Below are 25387 nucleotides of genomic sequence, written 5' to 3' on the forward strand. Positions count from 1 at the left end.
ATAGGGATACTGTGGCTAGAATCCCACTTGTACCAAATGATGATATTGATCATAATAATCCCTCAGGGAAAACACTGTTGCTCTTTTCAACTGTTCCATGTTTCAGTATTCCATGTGGGAATTTCAGGCAGACTTTGAAGGAATTGGTTACTGTTATATCATTAACAAGTTTTTTTTTTTTTAATTCTTTGATGGAAGTTGAGTCAATAGTTTAAACTGTTGATTTAAATCAAGGCTTTGTTTATCTCAATTGTTTACAAACCTATGACCAAGTAATATGTCATCATAGAGATTACCTCATTTTTGAAGTTATTCAGTATATCTGATGAACTTCAGAAAGGCATTTGAATGCAGTATTCATGAGTTTCCATTCATTTCTCTAGCTTGTACATGTGCAAAGTGGAGGCTGGTGCAGTAACTCCAAAGATGAGTTTGACAGCTTTCCTGCACTTGAGCTTAAAATCTTATGAGGAAGAGGTGAGAATGAGACGGGACATGAGCAACTATGCTGTCAATCAGAGTAAAATATGTAGCAAAAATATGTAAATATAAATATACAGATGGGGCTGTGAAGGGTCCGTTGCAAAGGAGAGAAGAACATTGGATGGTTGTGGAGAAATCAAGGAAAGCTTCATGGGCCTTGAAGGATACATGGGGTGAGAGGCAGAGACAAGCTGGTTAATTATCCAAGCCCCCTCCTTCCTCTCCCACCCAGCAAAGTCAGGCATATCTTGGAATGTTAGTTGAGTGTAGTCATAGAGTATATATAAGGGAACGGTGAGGTTTGCTGATTTGAAGCATCCATGTGGAAGGTCTCCTGTGCCAGGACAAGACAACAGGGAGCCATTGATCGTTTCAAACCAGGAACAATCTGATCAAAGCCATGCTGAGAGCAGGATGGATTGAAGTTGCAATTGACAGAATGTGAAGAAACAAAATTAGGAGGCTATTGTAGCTTTCCAGAGTGAGATTTGGATTTGTTGTGTAGTGTGTAGTATCAGCGGATTGGAAAGGAAAGAGATTGGAAAAAGAATACACACACAAAGAGAATCTCTGGGATCTCGCACCTCCCTGCCCATGAGGGATTTACAGAGAAAGTGGGATTGTGCATGATGTGATTATTTTGACATGCCTAACAAGGTTGTTGATGTCATTGTTGGAAAGAACAAGAAAAGGATCTGACTTTTCCAGAAAATTCTGAAAAAAGTGTCAGACAGAAAGATGAAAATCAAATTTAATGCTTGAGAGAGTTTGTGAGTTTGCTTTCTGATAGGAGCTGTTGTGCACCTATGTGAAATTATTGAAAGAAGGAGTAAGTAGAGAGCAACAAAGGGAGCCCACGCTAGCTTTCTGGGGGAAACATTTTTGTCTGGAGGGCAGCGAAAAGGAGCAGCCAGCAAAGGACACAGAAGTCGCAGAGGAGCAGGCTGTTATCCAGGCCAGGCTTTCTAGAGAAGAGTTTGAAGAAACAGGAAGAACTGAAACACAGACCTCAGGAAAGCAGGAGAGAAATTTATGAATCTACTTTCAGTAAGAAGAATCAGTCTTTGTATGTGCTACCATATCTGCACAGGATCTTAGATTGTTCCACAAGAGCTATATTTAACGGAGGAAGATTCCTAGAAAAGAGAATTACGTTTATGTTTTCTTCAGAGGAAGTGCTGCTAAAGGTTAGTCATAATAAGAGCAAGAGTTGTGTTTACATAATACTTCATGCTGTCGTTTAGACTTGCGAAAGTGAACCACATGTCTTTAAAGCAGGCTTTAAAAAATGTTTATTGGTTTTCATCTAATTGAAAGAGAGCAGGAGAGATGTCTTCCACTTACTGGTTCACGCCCTCCAAATGCCCACAGCAGAAAGGGCTGGGCCAGGCCAAACCCAGGAGCCTAGAATTCCACCCATGTCTTCCACATGCGTGGCCAGTGCCAGAGCGCTTGGGCCATCTTCTGCTGCCTCCCAGGGTGCACTAGCAGGCAGCTTGGTAGCAAAGGAGACAGGACATGAACCTGCATTCCAGGATGGGATGCAGGCATCGTGGCTGCTTAACCTGCTGCACCACAACACAGATCCCAAATTTATCTTTCAATTGCATTTTCCATGAACTTTTTGAAGGGGACTTGTTTCAGAGCATCTAATGCTCAGCTCTCTATGACAGGGGAGTGACAGGTGAGTTCCGAGTGACTTATATCCCAGCTTGTCTGGCTGGATGTTAGCTTCTGTGGCACCTGCCTTTTATGAATGTTGGAGTCTTGGCTGAGCTCGGTTGTGGGCTTAAGAGCAGTGTGGTGTATGCTGGCTTAGGCATCAGACAGGAAACAGCATCTTCTTCCCACCTCTGGCACAGAAGTCAGAAGACTTCCCATGGGAAAGGAGTCTGGACTCTGAGGACTGTGTCAGACTGGTGCGTTAAGGAAGAGGCAGGATTCTCTGTAGGAGCAGTTACTCCTCAACAGTAGCACAACATGGCATTAGTCTTGAAGCCTGTAATAATCTGAAAACCGTCATCATATTATCACTGTATGTCCTGGGTGAATGAGTTCACTATACACAATATAGGGTAGGCATTTTTTGTCAAGTTTTATTTTAAAAGTATTTTTATTTAATAGCAAAGGAACACATGAGTATAGTTTTAAGTTAGATAGTGCTAAATGGTTTCTAAGAATCAACAAGTCCCCAGTAGTCCTCAGGATCTCCTCTGTTTCACTCCATTTTTAACTCCTTCATATACTGCTGACTTGTTACTCATACATTTTCAGTGTTACTGATATTCACAGCTGAGAGTTCTTCTTCGTGTGGACCACTTATTCTCTACCTACCCTCTGCAACATAGTTTGTCACAATTTCTGGTTACTATCTTTTTTTTTTTTTTGACAGGCAGAGTGGACAGTGAGAGAGAGAGACAGAGAGAAAGGTCTTCCTTTTTTGCCGTTGGTTCACCTTCCAATGGCCGGCGCACCGCACCGATCTGAAGGCAGGAGCCAGGTGCTTCTCCTGGTCTCCCATTGGGTGCAGGGCCCAAGCACTTGGGCCATCTTCCACTGCACTCCCTGGCCACAGCAGAGAGCTGGCCTGGAAGAGGGGCAACCGGGACAGAATCCGGCACCCCGACCGGGACTAGAACCCAGTGTGCTGGCACTGCAAGGCGGAGGATTAGCCTATTGAGCCGTGGTGCCGGCCCACTATCTATTTTTTTTTTAAGATGTACTTTTGGGGCAGGTGTTGTGGTGCAGCAGGTTAAGCCACCACTTCATCCCATGTCAGAGTGCCAGTTCAAATTCTAGCTGCTGTGCTTCTGATCCAGCTTCCAGCTAATATACCTGGGAAGGCAATGGAGGATGACCCAAGTGCTTGGGCCCCTGCCATTCACATAGGAGACCCAGATGGATGTCCAGGCACTTGGTTTCTGCTTGGCCCAGCGCTGGCCATTGTGGCCATTTGGGGAGTGAACCAGCAGGTGGAAGATCTCTTTCGCTATCTCACCCTCTCTTTCTCTCTCTGTCACTATCACTCTACCTTTCAAATAAATAAAATAAACCTTAAAAAACAGAGAGAGATGTATTTATTTATTTATTATTTCAAAGGCAAAATGGCAGGAAGGAATGAGAGGGAGAGAGAAAGACTCTTCAGATGGCCACAACAGACAGGTCTAGGTCAGGTCAAAGCCAGGAGTCAGCAGCTCCATTCTGGTCTCCTGTGTGGGTGGCAGGGGCCCAAATACTTGGGTCATCCTCCACTGCCTTCCCAGGCACATTAGCAGGAAGCTGGATCAGAAGCAGAGAAGCTGGGACTTGAACTTTCACTCTGATATGGAATGCCAGTTTCACAAGCAGTCCCAAAGTGCCACAATAATGGCATTTCTGGTTAATATCTTATTTAAGGTCTTTGTTATTATTGACATGTAACCATTGCTCACTGATAAGCCAAGTAATATAATATGATTGCATTTCATTTCTTTTATAGTCACTTGTTTTTCTTGAAGTAGATATTTGTTGCATCTTGTCCTTACCCCTTTAATTAAATCTTCTACAGTCTCCAAATTGTATGTTTTACTGAAACATACAGAATTCCTTTGTATGTGTTCTTTAATCCTTTTCTTCTTCAGGGAGGTTTAATGCTAAAGACGTGCCTTAGTATAGGTTTTTTGTTGTTGTTGTTGTTACTTGAGCTACATGCTTGGTATGCCCTTTCAAACTGGAGATTATGTCCTTTACTTCTGTCAAGTTTTCTTGTATTATTTGCTGACCACTATTTTCATTCTTCTCTCTGGAATGCCTATTATTTGGTTGGACTTCTAGACTGATTCCCCAGTGCTTATCTTTTGAGTTCTTCTTTTTCAGTTGTTCCTTTGACTGTATCTCCCAACTCTTTGATTGACTATTTTTTCTGCTTCAGCAGTTATATTTTTAATCTTTAAGAGATCTGTCTTTGTCTTGTAAGTTTTCCTTTCTTTGTAGCATTCCTTCTTACTTCAGAGATGCAGGCTTTTTGTTTTTCTGTTTTGTTTTTAGCTTATCAGGGAAGGAGACATTGAGAAGTAATAAGCCTGGCTGTGGATGCTGTAGAACTGGACAGGGGTTCTCCGTTCTTAGTTTCTGCCTTCTCCTGAGACTGATGTCCTCACATCTGTAGCACCTCTGTTCTGTGTCTCCAGAGATTCCATACCCTATCTCTTTTATAGGGGTACAGGAGAGTTGTCACTTGACCATATCACTTGGGGGTTAGGGATCTAGAGGGAGAGTTCCTATCTACTTCTAGTGCAGATATTTTCAGTCAGATCCCTCATGTTAAGCTCTGTCCTCATCTCTTCTTTCTGGGATTTCTTTTGTCTTCAATTTCTGTGCTTTGTCTGGCATTGAACAGTGTAGAGCTCCCTTCCTGCTACAGGCACTCTGGTTCCACCTCCCTTCCTCCACTGAATCATTCGCTATTCTTCAGTTTTATCTCCTTGCCGTTTTTATGTATTGTGGCTTGGGGTGGCAAATGTCTCTTGGTTTCATGGAAGGTGAAATTTATGTTGCTTTTCTTTATTCTCTTGTTTAGGGGGTAATTTTGGAGAGAGGAGGTTAAGAAGGATTTTATTCCACCATCTTGAAATAAAATATCCCTACAATTCTGTTTTAACTGCTCATTTAAGCCCTAATGATGACTGCATTCTTTAATAGAGCCATGATTGCAGAAGAAAGAATATTCTTACTCGCTAGTGATCTCACTAGGCAAATAGAATAAACAGATAATAACCTATGTAGGGTGATAAGAAGGTCACCTGAAGTCCCCACTTAAAATCATTTTAACATCGTAATTTCTTTTTTTTTTAACTTTTATTTAATGAATATAAATTTCCAAAGTATAGTTTATGGACTACAATGGTTCCCCGCCCCCCATAACTTCCCTCTCACTCGCACCCCTCCCATCTCCCGTTCCCTCTCCCATTCCATTCACATCAAGATTCATTTTTAATTATCTTTATATACAGAAGATCGATTTAGTATATATTAAGTAAAGATTTCATCAGTTTGCACCCACACAGAAACACAAAGTGTAAAATACTGTTTCAGTACTAGTTATAGCATTACTTCACATTGGACAACACATTAAGGACAGATCCCACATAAGAAGTAAGTACACAGTGACTCCTGTTGTTGATTTAACAATTTGACACTCTTGTTTATAGCATCAGTAATCTCCCTAGGCTCTAGTTATGAGTTGCCAAGGCTATGGAAGCCTTTTGAGTTCGCCGACTTCGATCTTATTCCGACAGGGTCATAGCCAAAGTGGGAGTTCTCTCCTCTCTTCAGAGAAAGGTACCTCCTTCTTTGGTGGCCCCGTTCTTTCCACTAGGATCTCACTTGCAGAGGTCTTTCATTTAGGTCTTTTTTTTTTTTTTCTCCAGAGTGTCTTGGCTTTCCATGCCTAAAATACTCTCATGGGCTCTTCAGCTAGATCCGAATGCCTTAAGAGCTGATTCTGAGGCCAGAGTGCTGTTTGGGACATCTGCCATTCTATGAGTCTGCTGTGTATCCTGCTTCCCATGTTGGATCTCTCCCTTTTTAATGTTCTCTCCCTTTTTAATTCTATCAGTTAGTATTAGCAGACACTAGTCTTGTTTGTGTGATCCCTTTGACTCTTAGACCTATCAGTGTGATCAATTGTGAACAGAAATTGATCACTTGGACTAGTGAGGTTAACATCATAATTTCTAAATTTAACTAAAATAGAATATTTTGAAGAATAATAGATGATTTGCGTCAGGCTAGTCTAGTCTAGTCTGAGCTCTTGCTTTACAAATTAAGGAACTATAGATGCAGGATGACATGTATTGCATAGCAACCATAGGCCATCTAAAACCTCCCAAGTTCCCAGGGCTCTGCATACTGTGGCCTCTTTTGGTTAAGCATTTCTCTCTTAAAAAAAAAAAAAATTAAATACATTTACTCCTGGGAGGAGCAACCCAGGAAACTATTAATTAACTATTAATTAGTATTAATTTATTTATGGGAAACTATTAATTAGTATTAATTTATTTATGGGATCCAATTAATTCATCATTTCAATTTGGTTGCTGATGGCAGAGCAACTTGAGAAAGTTTGCAAGCTAAGCAGGAGGACTCAGAAAAAAGAAAAAAAGAAGAAAAGCCTGTCTCCAGGTGTGCGGTGTGCGTGGCCCTTGCCAAATCACTCAGGATCATCCTTTTTTTTTTTTTTTTTTTTTTTTTTTTGCCTGTTTAAATATCAAAGAGGTAAGAGGATCCCAGTGCAGTACTGGACTATCATCTGAGGACTGAGATAGAATTCTAGGGATTTCTCAATCCTGTACTGGGATAGCAAATGTCTGTCTGTCTGCCTATCTCTTTCAAAATTATCCTTAATCATCGAGCTTTTCCTTTGCCCACTGTATTCCATAAACCTTTGTCCCCAGGTGACACTAGGCTATCAAACAACAAGGGAAACGCAATGGGAGAAAGAAGCTTTGCCCTTGGTAAGAAGGAATGCTTTGAATTTCCTGGCTTGGGGTTGAGATCGCCTCTATCAGGGAGCATGCTCAAGTAACAGTGAGTACCCCTGAGCAGTCTTCCAAGGGGGCAAGTCTCTGTGCAGGACCAGGCCTCTCCCCACACTGCCCTCACATTGTGCAGTGTGGCTCTGGGACAGGAGCCTGTGCAGATGAGCGCTTGGGAATCTGGCCCTGGATGGAGGGTCTGGCGTTGTGGACTGTAGGGAGGCTGACTTCACGCTTAGGGACTGAGCACTGACTAGGTGGATAATTAGAGTGGTTTTAGCATTCTGCCTTTAATTTGGCATTGAGATCAGGGATATTTGCCTATAATTATCTAGACAAAAAATTCTTATGTCTGTCTAAAAAAAAAGAAAAAACTCCTATTTTCTTTGCACTATTCAAATAATAGATGATAGTATGGAATTAGTTCTAGACCTTTTTAAAAATTAGATTTAACTGCCCACAAATGTGTGACCTGTGAAGAAAAGAGCTTGACACTGCTAACATTTTATAGCAGTTTTGCATCTGTAAGTGCATTTTGTCAAGTAAAACTGATGTAGATTCTCTATTGAAATGTGGGTCTCAGGGTGATGAGATGGGTATGAGCATTTAAAAACCTTACTTTTGACTTGATATATATTTAAGAATGGAAGAAAACCAGATCCTTTTGCTTCTTATAACATTAGAGCTTAAAATATTTATAACTGATAGTGACTAATATATTCAAATAGCCAAATATGACTTTGTCTTGCATCAGAAGGTTTTTTTATTACTTGAGTTATTTTGTCTCAATTCTTATCCTTCTATAGAATGAATTTTTGAGAACTTTATTTGTATAGTTTAAATTTTTATATATTCACTATATCTATTTGAAAGACACAGTGACAGAGAGAAAGAGACACTGAGACAGAAAGAGATTTCTTCCATACACTGGTTCAGTCCCCATATGCCCTCTACAGCCAGGGCTGCACCAGGCAAAGCCAGGAGCTCAGAACCCCCATGGGCCTCCCATGTGGATGGCAGGGGCCCAAACACTTGAGCCATCATCTGCTGCCCCTCAGAATGCATTAGCAGGAAGCCAGATCGGAAGCATAGGTTCCAGCACTCTCATCTGGGATGTGGGCATCCCTGGTGGTACTCTAACCTGCTGAACTACAATGCCCAGTTCTCATATGACTCTTAATTTCATTGTCTCCAACCTTTCTGAAATAACAAAGATTAGTTTTTAAAAGCATTGTGAAATTAGGCTATTTAGGAGACAATCTTAACTATTAATTATTAAGAGTTATTAATTATTATATTTATACCTCATTTGTCCTCAGATTATCCTCACAAAACATGTAAGATCAAAATCAGGAGATGTATATTTCATCAAATACTTTTGTAATGTAATGAATAATTGAATGTGATTAAGCAAGATCGGTAGTTGAGTTTTTATTGAAGAAAGAATCATTGTTTACATGCCTTTAATTTCTGATTACTTATGTTAAAGTACTCAAACTTTAAAAAAAAAAAGATTTATTTATTTATTTGAAAGGCAGAGTTACAGAGAGAGAAGGAGAGACAGAGAGAGATCTTCCATCTACTGGTTCAATCTCCAAATGGCCCCAACAGCCAGAGCTGGGCCAATCCGAAACCAGGAGCCAGGAGCTTCTTCCTGGTCTCACATGTGGGTGCAGGGGCTCAAGGACTTGGGCCGCCCTCCACTGCTTTCCCAGGCGCAATAGCTGGGAGCTGGATCAGAAGTGTAGCAGGCAGGACTTGACCCGATGCCCATATGGGGTGCTGGTACTGCAGGCGGCGGCTTTACCTGCTACTGCACAGCGCCGGCCCTAACTCAGGACTTTTTAAAATAGATAATTTACTCTAACTCTCCTCCACCACTATTTCCACATGTTATCTTATATGACCTTATATAATCTGGAGGGGAAATTGTCAGAAATCCATGCAGTGTGCATCCATCCCTCCAACAGAGCCTCCTCAGCCGAGTACTAAAAGCCAGCCATGTGGAGAAAAGAAAGGGCAGCCTTGGCTCTTGGACGTTACAGTGTCGTTGAGGAGAGAGACTCGAAGCAGGCAATTACAAAGCAATGCACTAGTTGGTTTTATGGAGTTACACATGTCACCCAGTTCCTGGAAGCATAAACATCTGGCTTCCAGAAGACGTCTGTGTGAGTGTTTTCTAGAAGGCATTCGTGTGAGTGTTTTCTAGAAGGCATTCGTGTGAGTGTTTTCATGGGCACTTATGTTTAAGAAGTATTACCCTGGAGTCATGCAGGCAGTGGCTTAGGGTCCTCCCTTCTCCCTGTGAGCATTTCTGGTGTTTGATGCTGAGGAGTCTGGCAAAAAGAGAGTTGTGCTCTCGTGAGAAGGATTAAGGGAAAGCGAAGGACAGGGGAGACCAGGGCTTCCCCCCTTAGATACACAACAGCTTCCGCCTCTGATGCCTCTGATCATCATTGGGACAAATGCCAAAATTAGCATACATCTGATCGACCAGCTTGATGCACAAAGAATTCTGAATAGGACACGGGCCAGCACACACTCTCAGGGAATTTGCAATGCAGAGACCCAGATATCTCTAGGTTTGGGACTGCTGGAAGCTCTCTCTACCTTCTGATGTTTTTGTGAGCTGGGGCTCTAGAAAAGAGAGCGGTGCTTTCCTCTTTTTCAAGTGGAGCACCTTCTGAAGCCGCTGCACTGCTTCTGTGGCAGTGCGTTACCGAGCTGGACGCCGTGTAGGTGGATGTGGGCCAGGTAGGGGTGGTGGTGCAGAGTCCTGCACCCTCGGTACTGGGCAGTGCTCTGACGGGTTGCCTTTCTCTAGCTTTGTATGCTGGCATGCTTAGGGGCTACTGGAGTGCAGTATGGCACCCATTTCACTTCTTCCTTGCTTCAAATACATATATTAAGAAATTTTCAAAATGGGTGGGGTTGATGGCATTATCCAGGCTGTTTGTCAGATTTCTTCTCAACCTGCCAGCTGCACACCCGGGCCCACCATGTGTATGTCGGGTGTCTCCAGAGGCAGCTGCATTGACTGACAGCTGCCTGCTGGGGAGGGGCCGAAAACTGTGGGGTTTTCTATTTTTGGACATTGCATCTCTGACCTTTCTGTCCTCTGTCAGTACCTGCTGCTTGCCACCCTCATTGCCACTTCCAATTATCACCGTCTCCAGTACTGGGACTGACGTGGTGGTTGGTCTCTCACACTTTCCTCCTCTCCTCTGTGCTTTTCTCATTACTGATCTTCAGTGGCTCCTTCTGTCCTTCTTGCCCTTCACAACATGACAGGCTGGGTCCTGGCCAGTTGGCTCAGTCACTCTTCAGGATGGTGAACTGATCTGGCCAAACATCGGGGGTGTTTCTGCCCTGGCTCTGCCCACACCAAGGTGTTATTACTTCACTTGTTTGCTACATGAATTGACTAGTTAGCTAATTCTTCATCTCATTCCAATAAAGGGGCCGATTGGGGCCGGTGCTGTGGCGCAGTGGGTTAATGCCCTGGCCTGCAGTGCTGGCATCTCATATGGGTGCCGGTTTTGGTCCCGGCTGCTCTACTTCTCATCCAGTTCTCTGCTATGGCCTGGGATAGCAGTAGAAGATGGCTCAAGTCCTTGGGCCCCTGAACCCACGTGGGAGACCTGGAAGAAGCTCCTGGCTCCTGGCTTTGGATCGGTACAGTTCCAACCGTTGTGGCCATCTGGAGAGTGAACCAGCAGATGGAAGACCTCTCTCTCTCTGTCTCTACCTCTCTCTGTAACTCTGCCTTTCAAATAAATAAATAAATCTTAATAAATAAATAAATAAAGGGTTCGATATGGATTTTTTTTTAAGATTTATTTATTTGAAAGAGTTACAGAGAGAGGTAGAGACAGAGAGAGAGCGGTCTTCCATATTCTGGTTCACTCCCCAAATGGCTGCAACCAGGAACCAGGAGCCAGGAGCTTCTTCCAGGTCACTCACATGGGTTCAGTGGCCCAAGCACTTGTGCCATCCTCTTCAGCTTTTCCAGGTGCATTATCAGGGAGCTGGATCAGAAGTGGAGTAGCGGGGCTGGCGCTGTGGTGCAGTGAGTTAATGCCCTGGCCTGCAGTACTGGCATCCCATATGGACACCAGTTAGAGACCTGGCTGCTCCACTTCCCATCCATCTCTCCGCTGTGGCCTGGAAAAGCAGTGGAAGATGGCCCAAGTCCTTGGGCTTCTGCACCTGCTTGGGAGACCCAGAAGAAGCTCCTGGCTCCTGGCCTCAGATCAGCACAGCTCCGGCCATTGTGGCCAATTGGGGAGTGAACCATCGGATGAACGACCTCTCTCTCTCTCTCTCTCTCTCTCTCTGCCTCTCCTCTCTCTCTGTGTAACTCTGACTTTCAAATAAATAAATCTTTAAGAAAAAGAAAAAAAGAAGTGGAGTAGCTGGGACTTGAACTGGTGTCCATATGGGATGCCGGTGCTGCAGATCAGGACTTTAACCACAGTGCTGGCCCCTCGAGGTGGCTTTTTACATAGTGTTTACCTTGTGGCTGAGGACTAAGTGGCTTGTGGTTCAAAGAGCCAGTTTAGGAGTTGTTCTTTGTAAAATCAAAATGTTCCAGCACATAAGCTCAGCCTATAATCTGTGGTTCATTTCTTATTTCCTGTAGACAGCATGGTAAAGCAGGGGTGGTTTGGGAGATGACCTCTGAGCTCTGAGCCTTTAATTCTCTACCCCTCTGAGACCTTAAGGAAATCAATCATGTGTCACTTAACATGGAGGTGCTTTCTGAGCAATGCTTTGTAGGGCAGTTTCTTCCTATGCGAATATCATAGAGTGTAGTTACACAAACCTGGATGGTTAGAGCCACCTCACACCTAGCTTATATGACCTTCCTACTGGTGGTGGATTTCATATACTTAGGGGGCATGATGAAGAAAACACAAGATGAAATCAAGCAGGAGGAAAGAAATTAGGCAATCAAGAAACTTTGTAAGCATGAGACGTAGGAGGTTGCTGCAGGTCTAACATGGCAGATTGTTTTACAATTAATTTTTTACAAGTAGAAGAAGAACACTGCAAAATAACAATTAAAAGTAGAGCATAGCAAAGATATAAACTGATAATGTTTCTTTATTAGCATTGTCAAGTCTTAGGTTCTGCAGATAATTGAATGGGTCATACTTTTATATGACAGGCAACACAGTGGGTAGGTTTATAACAACATCACCACAAACACTTGAGTAACGTGTGTGCTACTATGTTACCATGGCTATAGCATCTGTAGGTGGTAGGAATTTTTCCGCTGCTTTACAATCTTATGGGACCACTGTTGTACATGCTGTTGTCCTTGATGGAAATGTCATTGAGCAGTGTGTGACTGTGCTTACCATTCTAATGAGGGTTTTTTAAATTAGTACTAAGCAGCAAATATTTTAAAATTTACTGCCATATATTAGTACTGTAGACATGACATAAGGAGTATTTAAGAAAAAAAAAAAGGCAATCATGAAACACGTATACTCAGTGAACTTGAGGACATGTTTGTCACCAGAGAGAATAACTGAGGAGACAGAAATCAAATTAGGTATCTAGATTTGTGAGCACAGAGTGAGCAGAATCCTGCAAGTCATCCAGGCCTCACCCTGGGAAACTTGGCCTGTGTTTACAGAGGTGCAATGGAAGCTGGACCACAGAACCTAAGAAGGACGTGAACTGGTGAAGGCACTCAAAGTCATATGTTCAGGGATGGAAACAAGAGGAACTTCTAAGAGGCAGGTGCAGCAGAGTCAGGAAATCACTCACAACTTGCGTAATCAATAACATGTGATCATGGGATCTGTCTGTGACAGAAGTCTTTCTCTTGAGCTCTCTACCTGCTGATCAGGAGAGAAAGATTAACCAAATGTTCAATTTGCAGCTGTTTTTTTCAAATTTTGTTTTTCTTTTTGCTTACTACACATACATTCTTTTAAAAAAAATGACTTATCTATTTATTTGAAAGGCAGAGTTACAGAGAGGCAGAGGCAGAGAGAGAAATCTTCCATCTGCTGGTTCACTCTCCAGATGGCTGGAGCTGGGCCAATCTGGAACCAGGAGCCAGGAGCTTCTTCTGGGTCTCCCACATAGGCTCAGAGACCCAAGGAGTTAAGACATCTGCTGCTGCTTTCCTGGGCTATAGCAGAGAGCTAGATTAGAATTAAAGCAGCCAGAATTTAAACCAGTACCCAGGTGGCACTGCAGGCAGCAGCTTTACTCACTATGCCACAGCGCTGGCCCCAACACACACTTATTCTTATTCAACAAGTGAATTAATGGGACCAGGTTAAGCCACTTCTTGCAACAGCAGTATCCCAAATGGGCATTGGTTCAACTCCTGGCTGCTGTGCTCACAATCAAGCTATCTGCTAATGCTCCTGGGAAAGCAGCAGAAGATAGTCCAAGTACTTGGACCCTTGCACCCACGTAGGAGATGCAGATGAAGATCCTGGATCCTGGCTTCAGCCTGACCCAACCTGGCCATTGTGGCCATTTGGGGAGTGAATCAACAGGTGGAAGATCTCTCTCTCTCTCTCTGTCTCTTCTTCTCTCTCTGTCTCTATAACTCTGCCTTTCAAATAAATAAACTATATCTCAAAAAAAAAAGTAACAAATGAATTAAGCAGTCAACAAATTAAGTAATTAAGTTAATTAAACAGATAAGCAATTATGTGAGTTGATGAAGAAGGAAGGCTTGTCCTACATTATGGAAGGGATTTGGTCCACTTTGATGTCACCGTGTGCCGTGAGCCAGTACATGAGGGGCTTTTGCTTGCTTACTCTTCTCCATTCCTCCCATCTCCAAAAGAGATCAGAGTCCCCTGTCCACCATCATCCAGCACATTCCAGAAAGGTGCTGGGTGGCCCATCGTAGTCATTTTAATTTGATTCTATAAAGTCATCTTTTTAAAGAAATACTCTCTTGTTTGGATAAACTTGCTCTGGCTCTTGGGAAGCCACCCCTTCCTCTGTTGGTCTCTGAGCATTGGGAGCTTATTGAGTGCCTGCAGGGAGAAAGCTTGGGGTCCTCTGACGCTTCTGGTGTCTGGGCCATGTTCCTTGCCTACTTGGGTGCTACTTGTCAGTGGAAGTAGTGTAGTCTTGGCTGTCTTGGCTTTGTTAGCTCTGTCCCTAGCTGTGGCACAGGTTCCCTGGCTGTTGTCATGGGGTCCATACCACATGGGCACTGACGGTGCCTTGAGCAAGCTCTTGGCTCACATCACGCCACTACTTAATCAGATGAGGCTGTCCCAGGACTCTAATAAAATACGCCTGGCATGAGCCGCCTACCCTCAGCACGTGCTTTCCCTGTTGAGTCCACATCTTGGCTTTTACTTCCATTCTGTTATTTCTTTCCTTTCCCAAGACAAGTGAGACAGCTGTCGTGCCTGCATGATGAGAACACTCTATGAGCAGCTTCCTTCAGAAGGAATCTGAGAAATAAAGGAGTTGAACAAATCCTTTCTTTCTTTCTCTCTTTCTTTTTTTTTTTTTTTTTTTTAAGATTTATTTTATGGGGCCGGTGCTGTGGCACAGCGAGTTAAAGCCCTGGCCTTAAGCGCCAGTATCCCATATGGGCACCGGTTCTAGTCCCGGCTGCTCCTCTTCCAATCCAGCTCTCTGCTATGGCCTGGGAAAGCAGTGGAGGATGATCCAAGTCCTTGGGCCCCTGCACCCATGTGGGAGACCTGGAAGAAGCTTCTGGCTCCTGGCTTCGGATCAACACAGCTCCGACCGTTGCGGCCATCTGGGGAGTGAACCAGCAGATGGAAGACCTCTCTCTCTGTCTCTACCTCTCTGTAACTCTGTCTTTCAAAGTTACACACAAAGAGAAAGAGAGGTGGAGAGAGAGAGAGAGGTCCTCCATCTGCTGATTCACTCCCCAGTTAGCCGCAATGGCCAGAGCTGTGCCGATCCAAAGCCAGGAGCCAGGAGCTTCTTCTGGGTCTCCCACCTGGGTGCAGGGGCCCAAGGACTTGGGTCATCTTCTACTGCTATCCCAGGCCATAGCAGAGAGCTGGATTGGAAGTGGAACAGCCGGGACTCGAACTGGTGCCCATATTCGATGCTGGCATTGCAGGTGGTGGCTTTAACCACTAAGCCACAGTGCCGGCACCGCAAATCCTTTCTTAAGACAATATCCCTTTCCCTAAATTTACTTGCAAAATCCCATTTTTCTTGCAAAGGTATGAACATTATCTTGATCTTTTTCTTTGCATATCTGCTTTACAATTTATCGTTTTCACTTCTCCCTAAACACACCCACCCAATTCTGTCAGAACTGCAGCCTCCAGCTCCCAAGGCAGAAAGATGTCTCAAGTCAACCAGGGCAAAGATGTTGTATTTGGAAAGGCAGAAGACAAGAGCACCTCAATATATTTTCAAAAAATATCCTTGATAGTGCAGGAATACCCTTGATAGTACAGCATAAGCAGAATCGTATGTTTACAGGACAGTGAAGGATGAAGCTGTGGAACAAGGGGAAGAAGATTTTCTGGGCAGGGTGAGGCAGATGTGAGCATCCCTCAAGTCAGCCAGAGGAGTCTGGACTCCACGAAATAAGCCGCAGGGAGGCTACTGGTTTTTTGTTTGGTTGGATTGGTTGGTTGGTTGGTTGGTTTTTAAGAAAAATGTGACATGGTAAAAGCAAGGCTTAAGAAGAGCAAGATTCTGGACTGGTTGTGGATATAAGGAAGAGAATCAGAAACAGTGTAAAGTGTTGGAAAGAACTGGAGTCACACAGGGTCTGGGTTGCTTCCCAGTGCTGCCTTTTGCTGTCTGTGCTACCTTGGGCAGTTTCCTTTAAGCTCTGCTTCCTTATTTATGAAACAGAGAAAATAATGCCTGCTTCAGAGCATTGATATGAGAATTAAATGCAATAGTGCATTGAGAACACTACATGTACACCGGATACTCAGTATAGTTTAGTTGCCTTCCTCCTGCCCTCTCTGCTGAAGAGCTCTTAGAACAGTCAGCTCTGATTTGATAAGGATCTGGAGGTGGTGCTGGCAATGAGAACCAGAAGGAAGGGTCCAGTATGATGAACATGTACAATTTTTATGTGTCAATTAAAAACCAAAGGAAAAAGAAACTTTGTGATTGATAGGATCGATGACAGGGCAGCGAGTCATAGGTGACCTTGAAATTTCTAGGCTTGAGATACAAATGTTAGGAGGGGACTGGTTTAATGGAAAAGGTGATTTGTGGTTTTTCAGAGTGACTGGCGGACAGGCAGTCTTCCTGGTGGGATCTGAGGGTAGTTGAGAAAACGGGGATTTGGGAACACAATCAAACAGGTGTTTGTTGAGTCTATTTTCTTTGACACACTGGGATGGACCCTGTGGGCAGTGATGAATATGACGTGGCCTGCATATCCAAGAATGTGTGTAGTAGTGGCATATATGATAGGGTATTTATCAATATTCTGGTATTTTAAAGAAATGACTTATATAACTTAAAATAGGTTTAAAATACATGGAGTATAAGATAATTGGTATAAAACACAAGAAATCACTCAGAATGAGAAAGACTATATCAGAAACTTTGGCTAAGATGAAAATAAATGGTCAGTGAACACTTTGAGATCTAAACTAAGTTCCTGGATACACTGGAACCCCCCCCAAAAAAAGTGAGGCTCATACCATGTAGTTTGTTTTTATTAAAAGACAAAAACTCATCTAGAGAGAGAGGCTCCTTGAGACACAATTCTTGGTTGAGTTTAGTAATTTATCCTTGTAAAAGGTACAGTGAATTCCATAAAGGATAGTCTTTAATTGCAATTTCAAGAAGACACAGTAATCTTAAAAGAATAGAATTCCTTGATAAGAGCAAGGGTATGAAGTTAGACAGTCAATAACGAAGGCACTTCTCTGGGTGCTTATTTACTACGGCACACAAACTAAGCTTCCTGCAGATCACATTGCAAACAGTAATGAAGCATAGAAAACCTAAATGAAGGTAAGTCTGCTTGTCCCTTCGCCTATGCTGCTCAAATATGTTATTTCAACTTCACTGCTGGTGGGGAAAGTGTGACAAATGCTTAAAGGGCTTATAATCGGGGGTCTTTGATCCAGAACCGTGCCGTGATTTCTATCTTGGAGGTTCCTGAAGTGTAGTGTGCATCAGAATGATGGAGGATGCCCTTGTAAGGTCGTATTCCAGGACCCCGCCCCGGAAAGATCTGGATTCGTGTCCTCTGGATGGGACACAGACCTCTGCCTCGTAACAGTCTCTCAGGTGAGCCCGAGGCAGAGAAGCACAGTTAGAGGTCAGATGAGTTGGAAGCCAAGTTATGAAAACAGCAGTGTTGCTTGTAATTTTGCCTTTGAATAGAGTGGAGCAGAGAATTTTCCATGGAGACACCAAAATATTTCTCAAAAAGAACTTTCAGTCTGCTTAACTGTTTAGACAAATACTAAGACTCCAGAAAGCATGAAAAAAAAAGTTTTTTGGTTGGGGGAGGGCCTCAAAATGTATGGTCAGTATCTTGGCATGGGTTGCTTTCACAAAATGCCATAGACTGGGGGCCCAGATGCAGACATTTGTATTTTGACAGATGTGGAGGCTGCAAGTCTGAGACCCAGGTGCTGGCATGTTCAGATTCTAGTGAGAGCTTTTCTCCTCGCCAGCCCTGGCCTGCAGACAGCTGCCTTCTGAGGTAGGAAGTGGAGGGGGCAAAGGGCAAGATATCTGTCTCTCTGAGAAAGGTCTTCCTTCCGTTGGTTCACCCCCCAAAATGGCCGCTACGGCCAGCATGCTGCGCCCATTCAAAGCCAGGAGCCAGGTGCTTATTCCTGGTCTCCCATGCAGGTGCAGGGCCCAAGCACTTGGGCCATCCTCCATTGCCTTCCCAGGCCACAGCAGAGAGCTGGACAGGAAGAGGAGCAGCTGGGACAGAACCGGCGCTCCAACCGGGACCAGAACCCGGAGTGCCAGCGCTGCAGCCGGAGGATTAGCCTAGTGAGCTGCGGTGCCGGCCTATCTCTTCTTATAAGGACTCTGATTCCACTATGACAGCCCTAACTGATGACCTCTTCTGAGTCTAATGATTTCCCAAAGACCCCATCTGCAAATACTCTCACGTTAGGTGTTAGGGCCTTAACATACGGATTAGGGTCAGGGGCCACACAGTATTCAGGCCGTAGCAGTCATATCACTGGCCAGCTGCCTCAGTCCTAGTGAAGGGACTTAGGGCCCTTGGAGAGCCTCTGGTTCTAGGCTAGCTCTCCAGAACTCCAGTCAGAAAGAAGTTCCTGCAGCATGCATGCTCCCAGTGCTGAATGAGTCCACATGTGGGGTGGGGATCTGAAGGTAGGACGAGCCCTGGACACGTAGTCTTGTCAGCAGTGCTGCGCCCCTTCACCCTCATTCCTCCCTCGTTTCTCAGGCTGGTGCATTGCTTATCGACTCCAACCATTCTTTCAGTCCAGATCAGTGAAGCTTGTCTTAGCACTGTAAGGAAAATTGTGCATTTTTTTTTTAAAGATAACTTCCTATTGTGGATTCACCATGAAGATTAGTAGTGTTAAGTCAGCGCGTTTATTCTGAAATAGCAGTGTAATTTGTTCTAATTGAGAAACCTGATTTCACACTTAACTCAGTGTTAGAATCACTTTAAGAGAGAATTAGAATGATTCATGTGACTTGTGTAGTACTAAATTCACAGGTTTCAGTTCATATATACTATATGAAAGTAGAAAAATGTGAAGAAAAACTTAAAATGCTAAGAAGTTTAATGTACATTAGGACCATAGGTAATAAAATTGTACTGTATGTGGGATTCAGGCTAAATGAGTAGATGATAGCTACTTTTGCCACGAAAACAAAAAATAATTGGTAACTATTCAAAATGATGGATATATTTATGTTTCACTATAGTAAATTTTATACTGTCTATATGTATCCCTTAGCTTCATGCTATTTTTAAAATACTAAGAAATACAAAGAAAAAATAGTGAAAGAATCATTTTCTAATACTGTCAAGTCAATCTCTTTTTTTTTTTTTTTAATTTGACAGGTAGAGTTACAAACAGTGAGAGAGAGAGACAAAGAGAAAGGTCTTTCTTCCGTTGGTTCACTCCCCAAATGGCCACAACAGCTGGCGCTGCGCCGATCCGAAGCCAGGAACCAGGTGCTTCTTCCTGGTCTCCCATGCGGGTGCAGGGGTCCAAGCACTAGGGCCATCCTCCACTGCCCTCCCGGGCCACAGCAGAGAGCTGGACTGGAAGAGGAGAAACCGGGACTAGAACCTGGTGCCCATATGGGATGCCGGTGCCACAGGCGGAGGATTAACCAAGTGAGCCACAGCACCGGCCCAATTCAGTCTCTTTTGTGAGAAATTTTGCGAGAAATGTTGGAATTTTGTAAGTTGTTTTCTTTGTAGGTAGCCATCATTAAATTTAAAAGTCATTCCGGTCACATGTGATACTTTAATAAGAGTTTATTTTCCCCATTTATTTTCTTAGTACAAAGGCATAATTATTTTCAATAAGATGAATCTAAATCTAAGTATGGATTGGGATTCTGCAAGCATGCATACTCTCATATAAATTCTCTTTATTGTTGTATTCTATAGTCATAGCTAATGTCAATATATTATTATTAATGGTAGGAACAAAATTAATTGAAATTCTACCCATTTGGAAGGTAACAGTTTATAGCTTAATAATAACATTGAAACTCAATGAAATCAGGACCATTAATGGTCATGAAACATACTTATTACAATAATATTTATAAGGTTTGTTTGAAATCCTTATCATGGAGTTTGGTCTTAACAAATTTTTTTGTTATACAGTTCAGTAAATGATATTTCCCAGTGCACCTAAAAATCATCATTATAATCATTATATCAACACATACACACACACCCAGCCTTGCACCCACACACTCCACTCCACATACTCCCTTACACAACACGCATCCATATCCCACTGATAACAGCCAAATGTAGGGCATTTATTAACCTTCATAAGGATTTTGATGGGATGGTGGCCAATGAGCATCTGTATTTTTAAATCTTTGTCAATTAAAGGATTAAAAAAAAAAAAACGCTAATTGTAATAAAAACATCCAAGCTGTGATGAAAACCACTCAAGATGTGCAGGAAAGGGTTTAAGTGAAAAGTAAAAGTCTTTCTTTTCCAAGGCTCCTCACAGCCAGTCCCCTGTGCCCAGGTATCACTGCCATGGGAAGCTTCTTGTGATGCTGTCTAGAAATCACTATAAACACATGTATGTATATATATGTATGTGTGCATCCATATATGTATGTACACATAAATATATGCATGTAATATTTAAAAGTCAGTTACCTGACACCAGCTGGGCACTCAATTGGGGTGCCGCTCACGGTACTCTCTGCGTGTTGGGGAGCTCTTTGGTTCCTTGCCTCTGCAGACTCAGGTGTGCCTGACACATTTGCCTTGGTCCCTGTCCTGGAAACCTGGCAGCAGCATCTGTGCTCGTCTCTGTTCGTGGGGACTGATGGCCACCTGATTCCTCCCGCTGGACCAGCTCCCTAATTTAGTTGTCCATCTCCCTTGAGTGAGGCCAGCTTCCTCTCTAATTCTTCTTCAACCCCTGACTTGTATCCATGAAATTATCTCTATGATAGGAGGTACTTCTGGAATATATATATTATAGAAATAAAGCATTTTCGCCGGCGCCACAGCTCACTTGGCTAATCCTCCGCCTGCAGCGCCGGCACCCCGGGTTCTATTCCCTGTTGGGGTGCTGGTTCTGTCCCGGTTGCGCTTCTTCCTGTCCAGTCTCTGCTGTGGCCTGGGAAGGCAATGGAGGATGGCCCAAGTGCTTGGGCCCTGCACCTGCATGGGAGACCAGAAGGAAGCACCCAGCTCCTGGCTTCTGATCAGCGCAGGGTGCTGGCCGTAGCGGCCATCTGGGGGGGTGAATCAACGGAAGGAAGACTTTTCTCTCTGTCTCTGTCTCTCTCACTGTCTAACTCTGTCAAAAAAAATAATAATAATTTAAATAATGTAAAGAAATAAAGCATTTTCTTTCCTAGCTACTCACTTTTTAAAAAATATTTATTTAGGGCTGGCGCCGCGGCTCACTTGGCTAATCCTCCTCCTGTGGCGCCAGCACCCTGGGTTCTAGTCCCCGTCGGGGCGCCAGATTCTATCGCGGTTGCTCCTCTTCCAGTCCAGCTCTCTGCTGTGCCCCGGGAGTGGAGTGCAGTGGAGGATGGCCCAAGTGCTTGGACCCTGCACCCACATGGGAAACCAAGAGGAGGCACCTGGCTCCTGGGTTTGGATCAGCACAGTGCGTCGGCTGTAGCAGCCATTTGAGGGGTGAACCAACGGAAGGAAGACCTTTCTCTCTGTCTCTCTCTCTAACCCTGCCTGTCAAAAAAAAAGAGAGAGGTGTCTTCCATCCATTGGTCCCCCCCCCCCCCCCCCCGTTGGCCACAATGGTAGGAGCTGAGCTGATCTGAAGCCAGGAACCAGGAGTTCCTTCCTGGTCTCCCATGTGGATGCAGAGGCCTGAGGATTTGGGTTGTCTTCTACTGCTTTCCCGGGCCATAGCAGAGAGCTGGATTGGAGTGGAGCAACTCGAACTGGTGCCCATATGAGATGCCAGCACTGCAGGCGGCGGCTTTACCTGCTATGCCACAGAACCGGCCCCCCAGCCACTCACTTTTATCCTTAACTGATTTGCTTCAAAAGTCAGTAATGTAGAAGAAGCTCTATCTGGTACCTTTAGGTGCAGCTTATACCAAAAAAAAAAAAAAAAAAAAAAAAAAAGCATGGATGTTTGAAAGGAAATTATTTTGAGGTTTTCAATCAGTATGAATGTTGGAACTGGGTACAGGCAGAAGTGCAGGTGTGGACAGTAGTTCAGCATCCACTGAGCTATTCTGCAGATCACTGAAATACTACTGGCACTGAACATGTTAGAATTACGTTGTTTAGCATTATCTTTCAGAGATTATATTTCTGAAAAAGCTTTTCATCATGAGCTCATGGGGGAAATCTGAAGAACTTTAGCAATTCCCATTTTTACATATGGAATGAAATTATTTGCCCAACCTTATAGAAATCACAGTGTGAATTCAAATCACTGAACATGTAAATAAGTGGTCTGCATTTTATGGTAACAGCCAAATTTCAGTGACTATGCTTGGGGTTGGGGCTTCACTGCACAATGTTCTGGATATGCACTCAGTGCCCAGTTCTTTCATTCACAAAGCAATGCTTGGGATTTCTTAAAACCATCAACAAACCCTATCGTCTCAGTTAAAAAATGGGAGACCAGGATAAGCACCTGGCTCCTGCCATCGGATCAGCGCAGTGTGCCGGCCGCAGCACGCCGGCTGCGTTGGCCATTGGAGGGTGAACCAACGGCAAAGGAAGACCTTTCTCTCTGTCTCTCTCTCTCACTGTCCACTCTGCCTGTCAAAAAAAAAAAATTAAAAAAAAAGATAAAGGTATAATATTGGCATTAAGCAGTTCTTATTACAAAGGCATAGTTAATTTTAACAAGATGAATCTAATTGATGCTCATGTTCTGTAACTGCTTAATCTTGTCTCAGTTACTGAAAATAGAAATTCTTGTAATTGAGAGTAGGGTTGGAGAAAGACAAGGCAGGAATCCCCTGGAGAGAAAAAAAAAAAAAGCAAAACTAAGATCTTGCAAGATGATTCTTGTCTTAAATTGTAGGCTTTTATCTGGGTGGCTGTGGGGAGGGGATCATTGTTTCATTTAGCTACAGTAGCCATGATTTTGAGATCTGTGTTCTTGAAAACATTCACTTCATTTAGCCTTCTAGCCCCGTGTTTTGGTGCCAGGCGACTGCTGGCTTCTGTTTCCCTGAGAGCGGGAGACCTGTAAGGCCACAAGGTACAGTGAGTCCCTTCTGAACAGGTGTCGCAAGGGCGGCAGGGGTGTGTGGAGATGGCTCTTATTAGCAGGATTCCATCCGAGTGCCTTTTTCCAGAGAAAAGCAATCTTGTTCCAAAGGGACCTCCCCGGCCCTTCTCTGGGGTCAGGCAGCTCTTGTTAGCCACAGGAGCAAATTTCCAGCGAGCCCTTTGCACCTGATCCGGCTGCCCCAGAGCCTCAGGTCTGTGGTGGGTCCTGTGTGGTCCTGGAAGGGCCCCCAGTGTGTGGGAGGAAGCAGTGTGCCCCGACGTCCTACAGTTGTCTTCGCTGCTTGCCTAGGTCCATGGAGGGAAGCCCATCCCTGAGGCGCATGACGGTGATGCGGGAGAAAGGCCGGCGCCAGGCCGTGCGGGGCCCGGCCTTCATGTTCAACGACCGCGGCACCAGCCTCACGGCCGAGGAGGAGCGCTTCCTCGACGCAGCCGAGTATGGCAACATCCCGGTGGTGCGCAAGATGCTGGAGGAGTCCAAGACGCTGAACGTCAACTGCGTGGACTACATGGGCCAGAACGCGCTGCAGCTGGCCGTGGGAAACGAGCACCTGGAGGTGACCGAGCTGCTACTCAAGAAGGAGAACCTGGCGCGCATCGGCGACGCCCTGCTGCTCGCCATCAGCAAGGGCTACGTGCGCATCGTAGAGGCCATCCTCAACCACCCCGGCTTCGCGGCCAGCAAGCGCCTGACGCTGAGCCCCTGCGAGCAGGAGCTGCAGGACGACGACTTCTACGCGTACGACGAGGACGGCACGCGCTTCTCGCCCGACATCACGCCCATCATCCTGGCGGCGCACTGCCAGAAGTACGAGGTGGTGCACATGCTGCTGCTCAAGGGCGCCAGGATCGAGCGGCCGCACGATTACTTCTGCAAGTGCGGGGACTGCACCGAGAAGCAGAGGCATGACTCCTTCAGCCACTCGCGCTCGAGGATCAACGCCTACAAGGGGCTGGCCAGCCCGGCCTACCTGTCCTTGTCCAGCGAGGACCCGGTGCTCACGGCCCTGGAGCTCAGCAACGAGCTGGCCAAACTGGCCAACATCGAGAAGGAGTTCAAGGTAAGCCCGCGCTGCTCGCCGGCGCCCCGCGCACTCACCCGTTCCCCGGCAGCTGCTCCGCTCCCCGGCTTGGCCCGGTGGAGGGGAAGTCGCCAGGGACTGGGAGTGTGGTTCAGAGGTGATCTGGCGACCCCCCGCCACCCAAACCCAATAAGGGTGCTGTGATCAATTCACTTTGAGCTGTGTGCGCCCTAACCACAGAACTATATCTGTGGCGCTGCTCTGTGTCCTGGGTACGTGGTAGTTAAAGAAAACTCGAGACTTCTTTCACTTTTGTTGAAAGGAGAGATTTAGTTAGTCCTACTGTTCCGAAGTTAGAAGTGATAGAAGATAGAGCTTTTTACTCCTTTGAGGGGGTGCACAGTACCTGGAGGCACCCCGATGCCAGGTCTGTGCAGGGGTGCACAGAGCCAGCACCGGCTCTGCCTCTGCAGCTGTATCAGAGGGGAGTGCTCTCTTCACTGGTCCAAGCATTCTTACATCCGATCAAAAAACAAAGTCCTAAGACCAGTGTAAGATACTATTAAAGTCATTTCTTTAATATGGCAAAATGCCTCTCCCAGAGTTCTACATCTGTATATTCAAAGGGGTGAGTCTTCAGTGTCAGGTCAACTCAGAAATACAAGGACAGCAAGGTGGTTTGCCTTTATGAATTTTTAAAACAACGAGTAAAATTTTCTCCCCTGAATTTTAGGTCCATTAATCAGAAGTACTTTTATAAAAATTGTATGTTAATGATAGCCTGCTTTTAATTTTTACTCTATTGCTGCATCCTCTTATGCATTTTGAATGGTTCTAGCTGTTAAATCTGGGGCAAAAGGGTGTTTCATTTTTGCGGTAAAAAGCAGTCAGACGCCCTATCAAATTCTTGCCTCTCATATTCCATCTAAAAAGTGATTGTGACACCTATTCGCCTATTCCTTGAATTATTTTCTGGATACTGAGCTAATAGGGTTGTGGTTTCAGATCACAGAGTCTTTCACTTTTTAATGTGTTTTTTCATACTTAGGTGAGATTTACACAAATGCAACTAGTAATTAATTAAGATGAAGGAAAATCTACTTTAAGGTTGAAAGAAAATAGTGGGGAAGTACCCCACCGTCTTCCACATTTGAAATTTTCTAGGTGTTTGTAAACCTTTATCTTGTCCTGGTGGAGAACTGGCCTTGGTGTAATTTTATATTTATTAACCCATTGTACTTTTTTTTTTGAAAAAGGCTACATATTTATAGTAAGATTTTGGGGAAAATACAAATAACAAGTATCTATTCCCATTGAAGAGATTCATTATATAGTATTTGAGAAGACTTACTTCTTTGAACCCAAAATGGAATTAAGGACAGAATTCAGGTGAAACAAGCTGAAAACTTCAACTTCTGCTTAGAGACAGTAGAAAATCACTCAAGTAAAATAATTATAAATAT

The 25387-nt window shown here is 44.3% G+C and overlaps 1 protein-coding gene across 5 annotated transcripts in view; it reads left to right on the forward strand.

The window, feature by feature from the left end:
- Nucleotides 1-25387, forward strand: part of TRPC3 (transient receptor potential cation channel subfamily C member 3) — a 90468-nt gene that overhangs the window by 2520 nt on the left and 62561 nt on the right. For 2 of the 5 annotated variants that reach the window (XM_062199095.1, XM_062199096.1), the window contains exon 2: nucleotides 23192-23963. In XM_062199095.1, coding sequence (XP_062055079.1) covers nucleotides 23192-23963 — 772 coding nt within the window. Of the gene's footprint in view, nucleotides 1-23191; nucleotides 23964-25387 lie in introns of those variants that run through there. The other 3 variants (XM_062199098.1, XM_062199099.1, XM_062199097.1) reach the window with 2 other exon arrangements.

This window comes from Lepus europaeus, chromosome 8 (genome assembly GCF_033115175.1).
Source record: "Lepus europaeus isolate LE1 chromosome 8, mLepTim1.pri, whole genome shotgun sequence".
Classification (NCBI taxonomy): domain Eukaryota; kingdom Metazoa; phylum Chordata; class Mammalia; order Lagomorpha; family Leporidae; genus Lepus; species Lepus europaeus.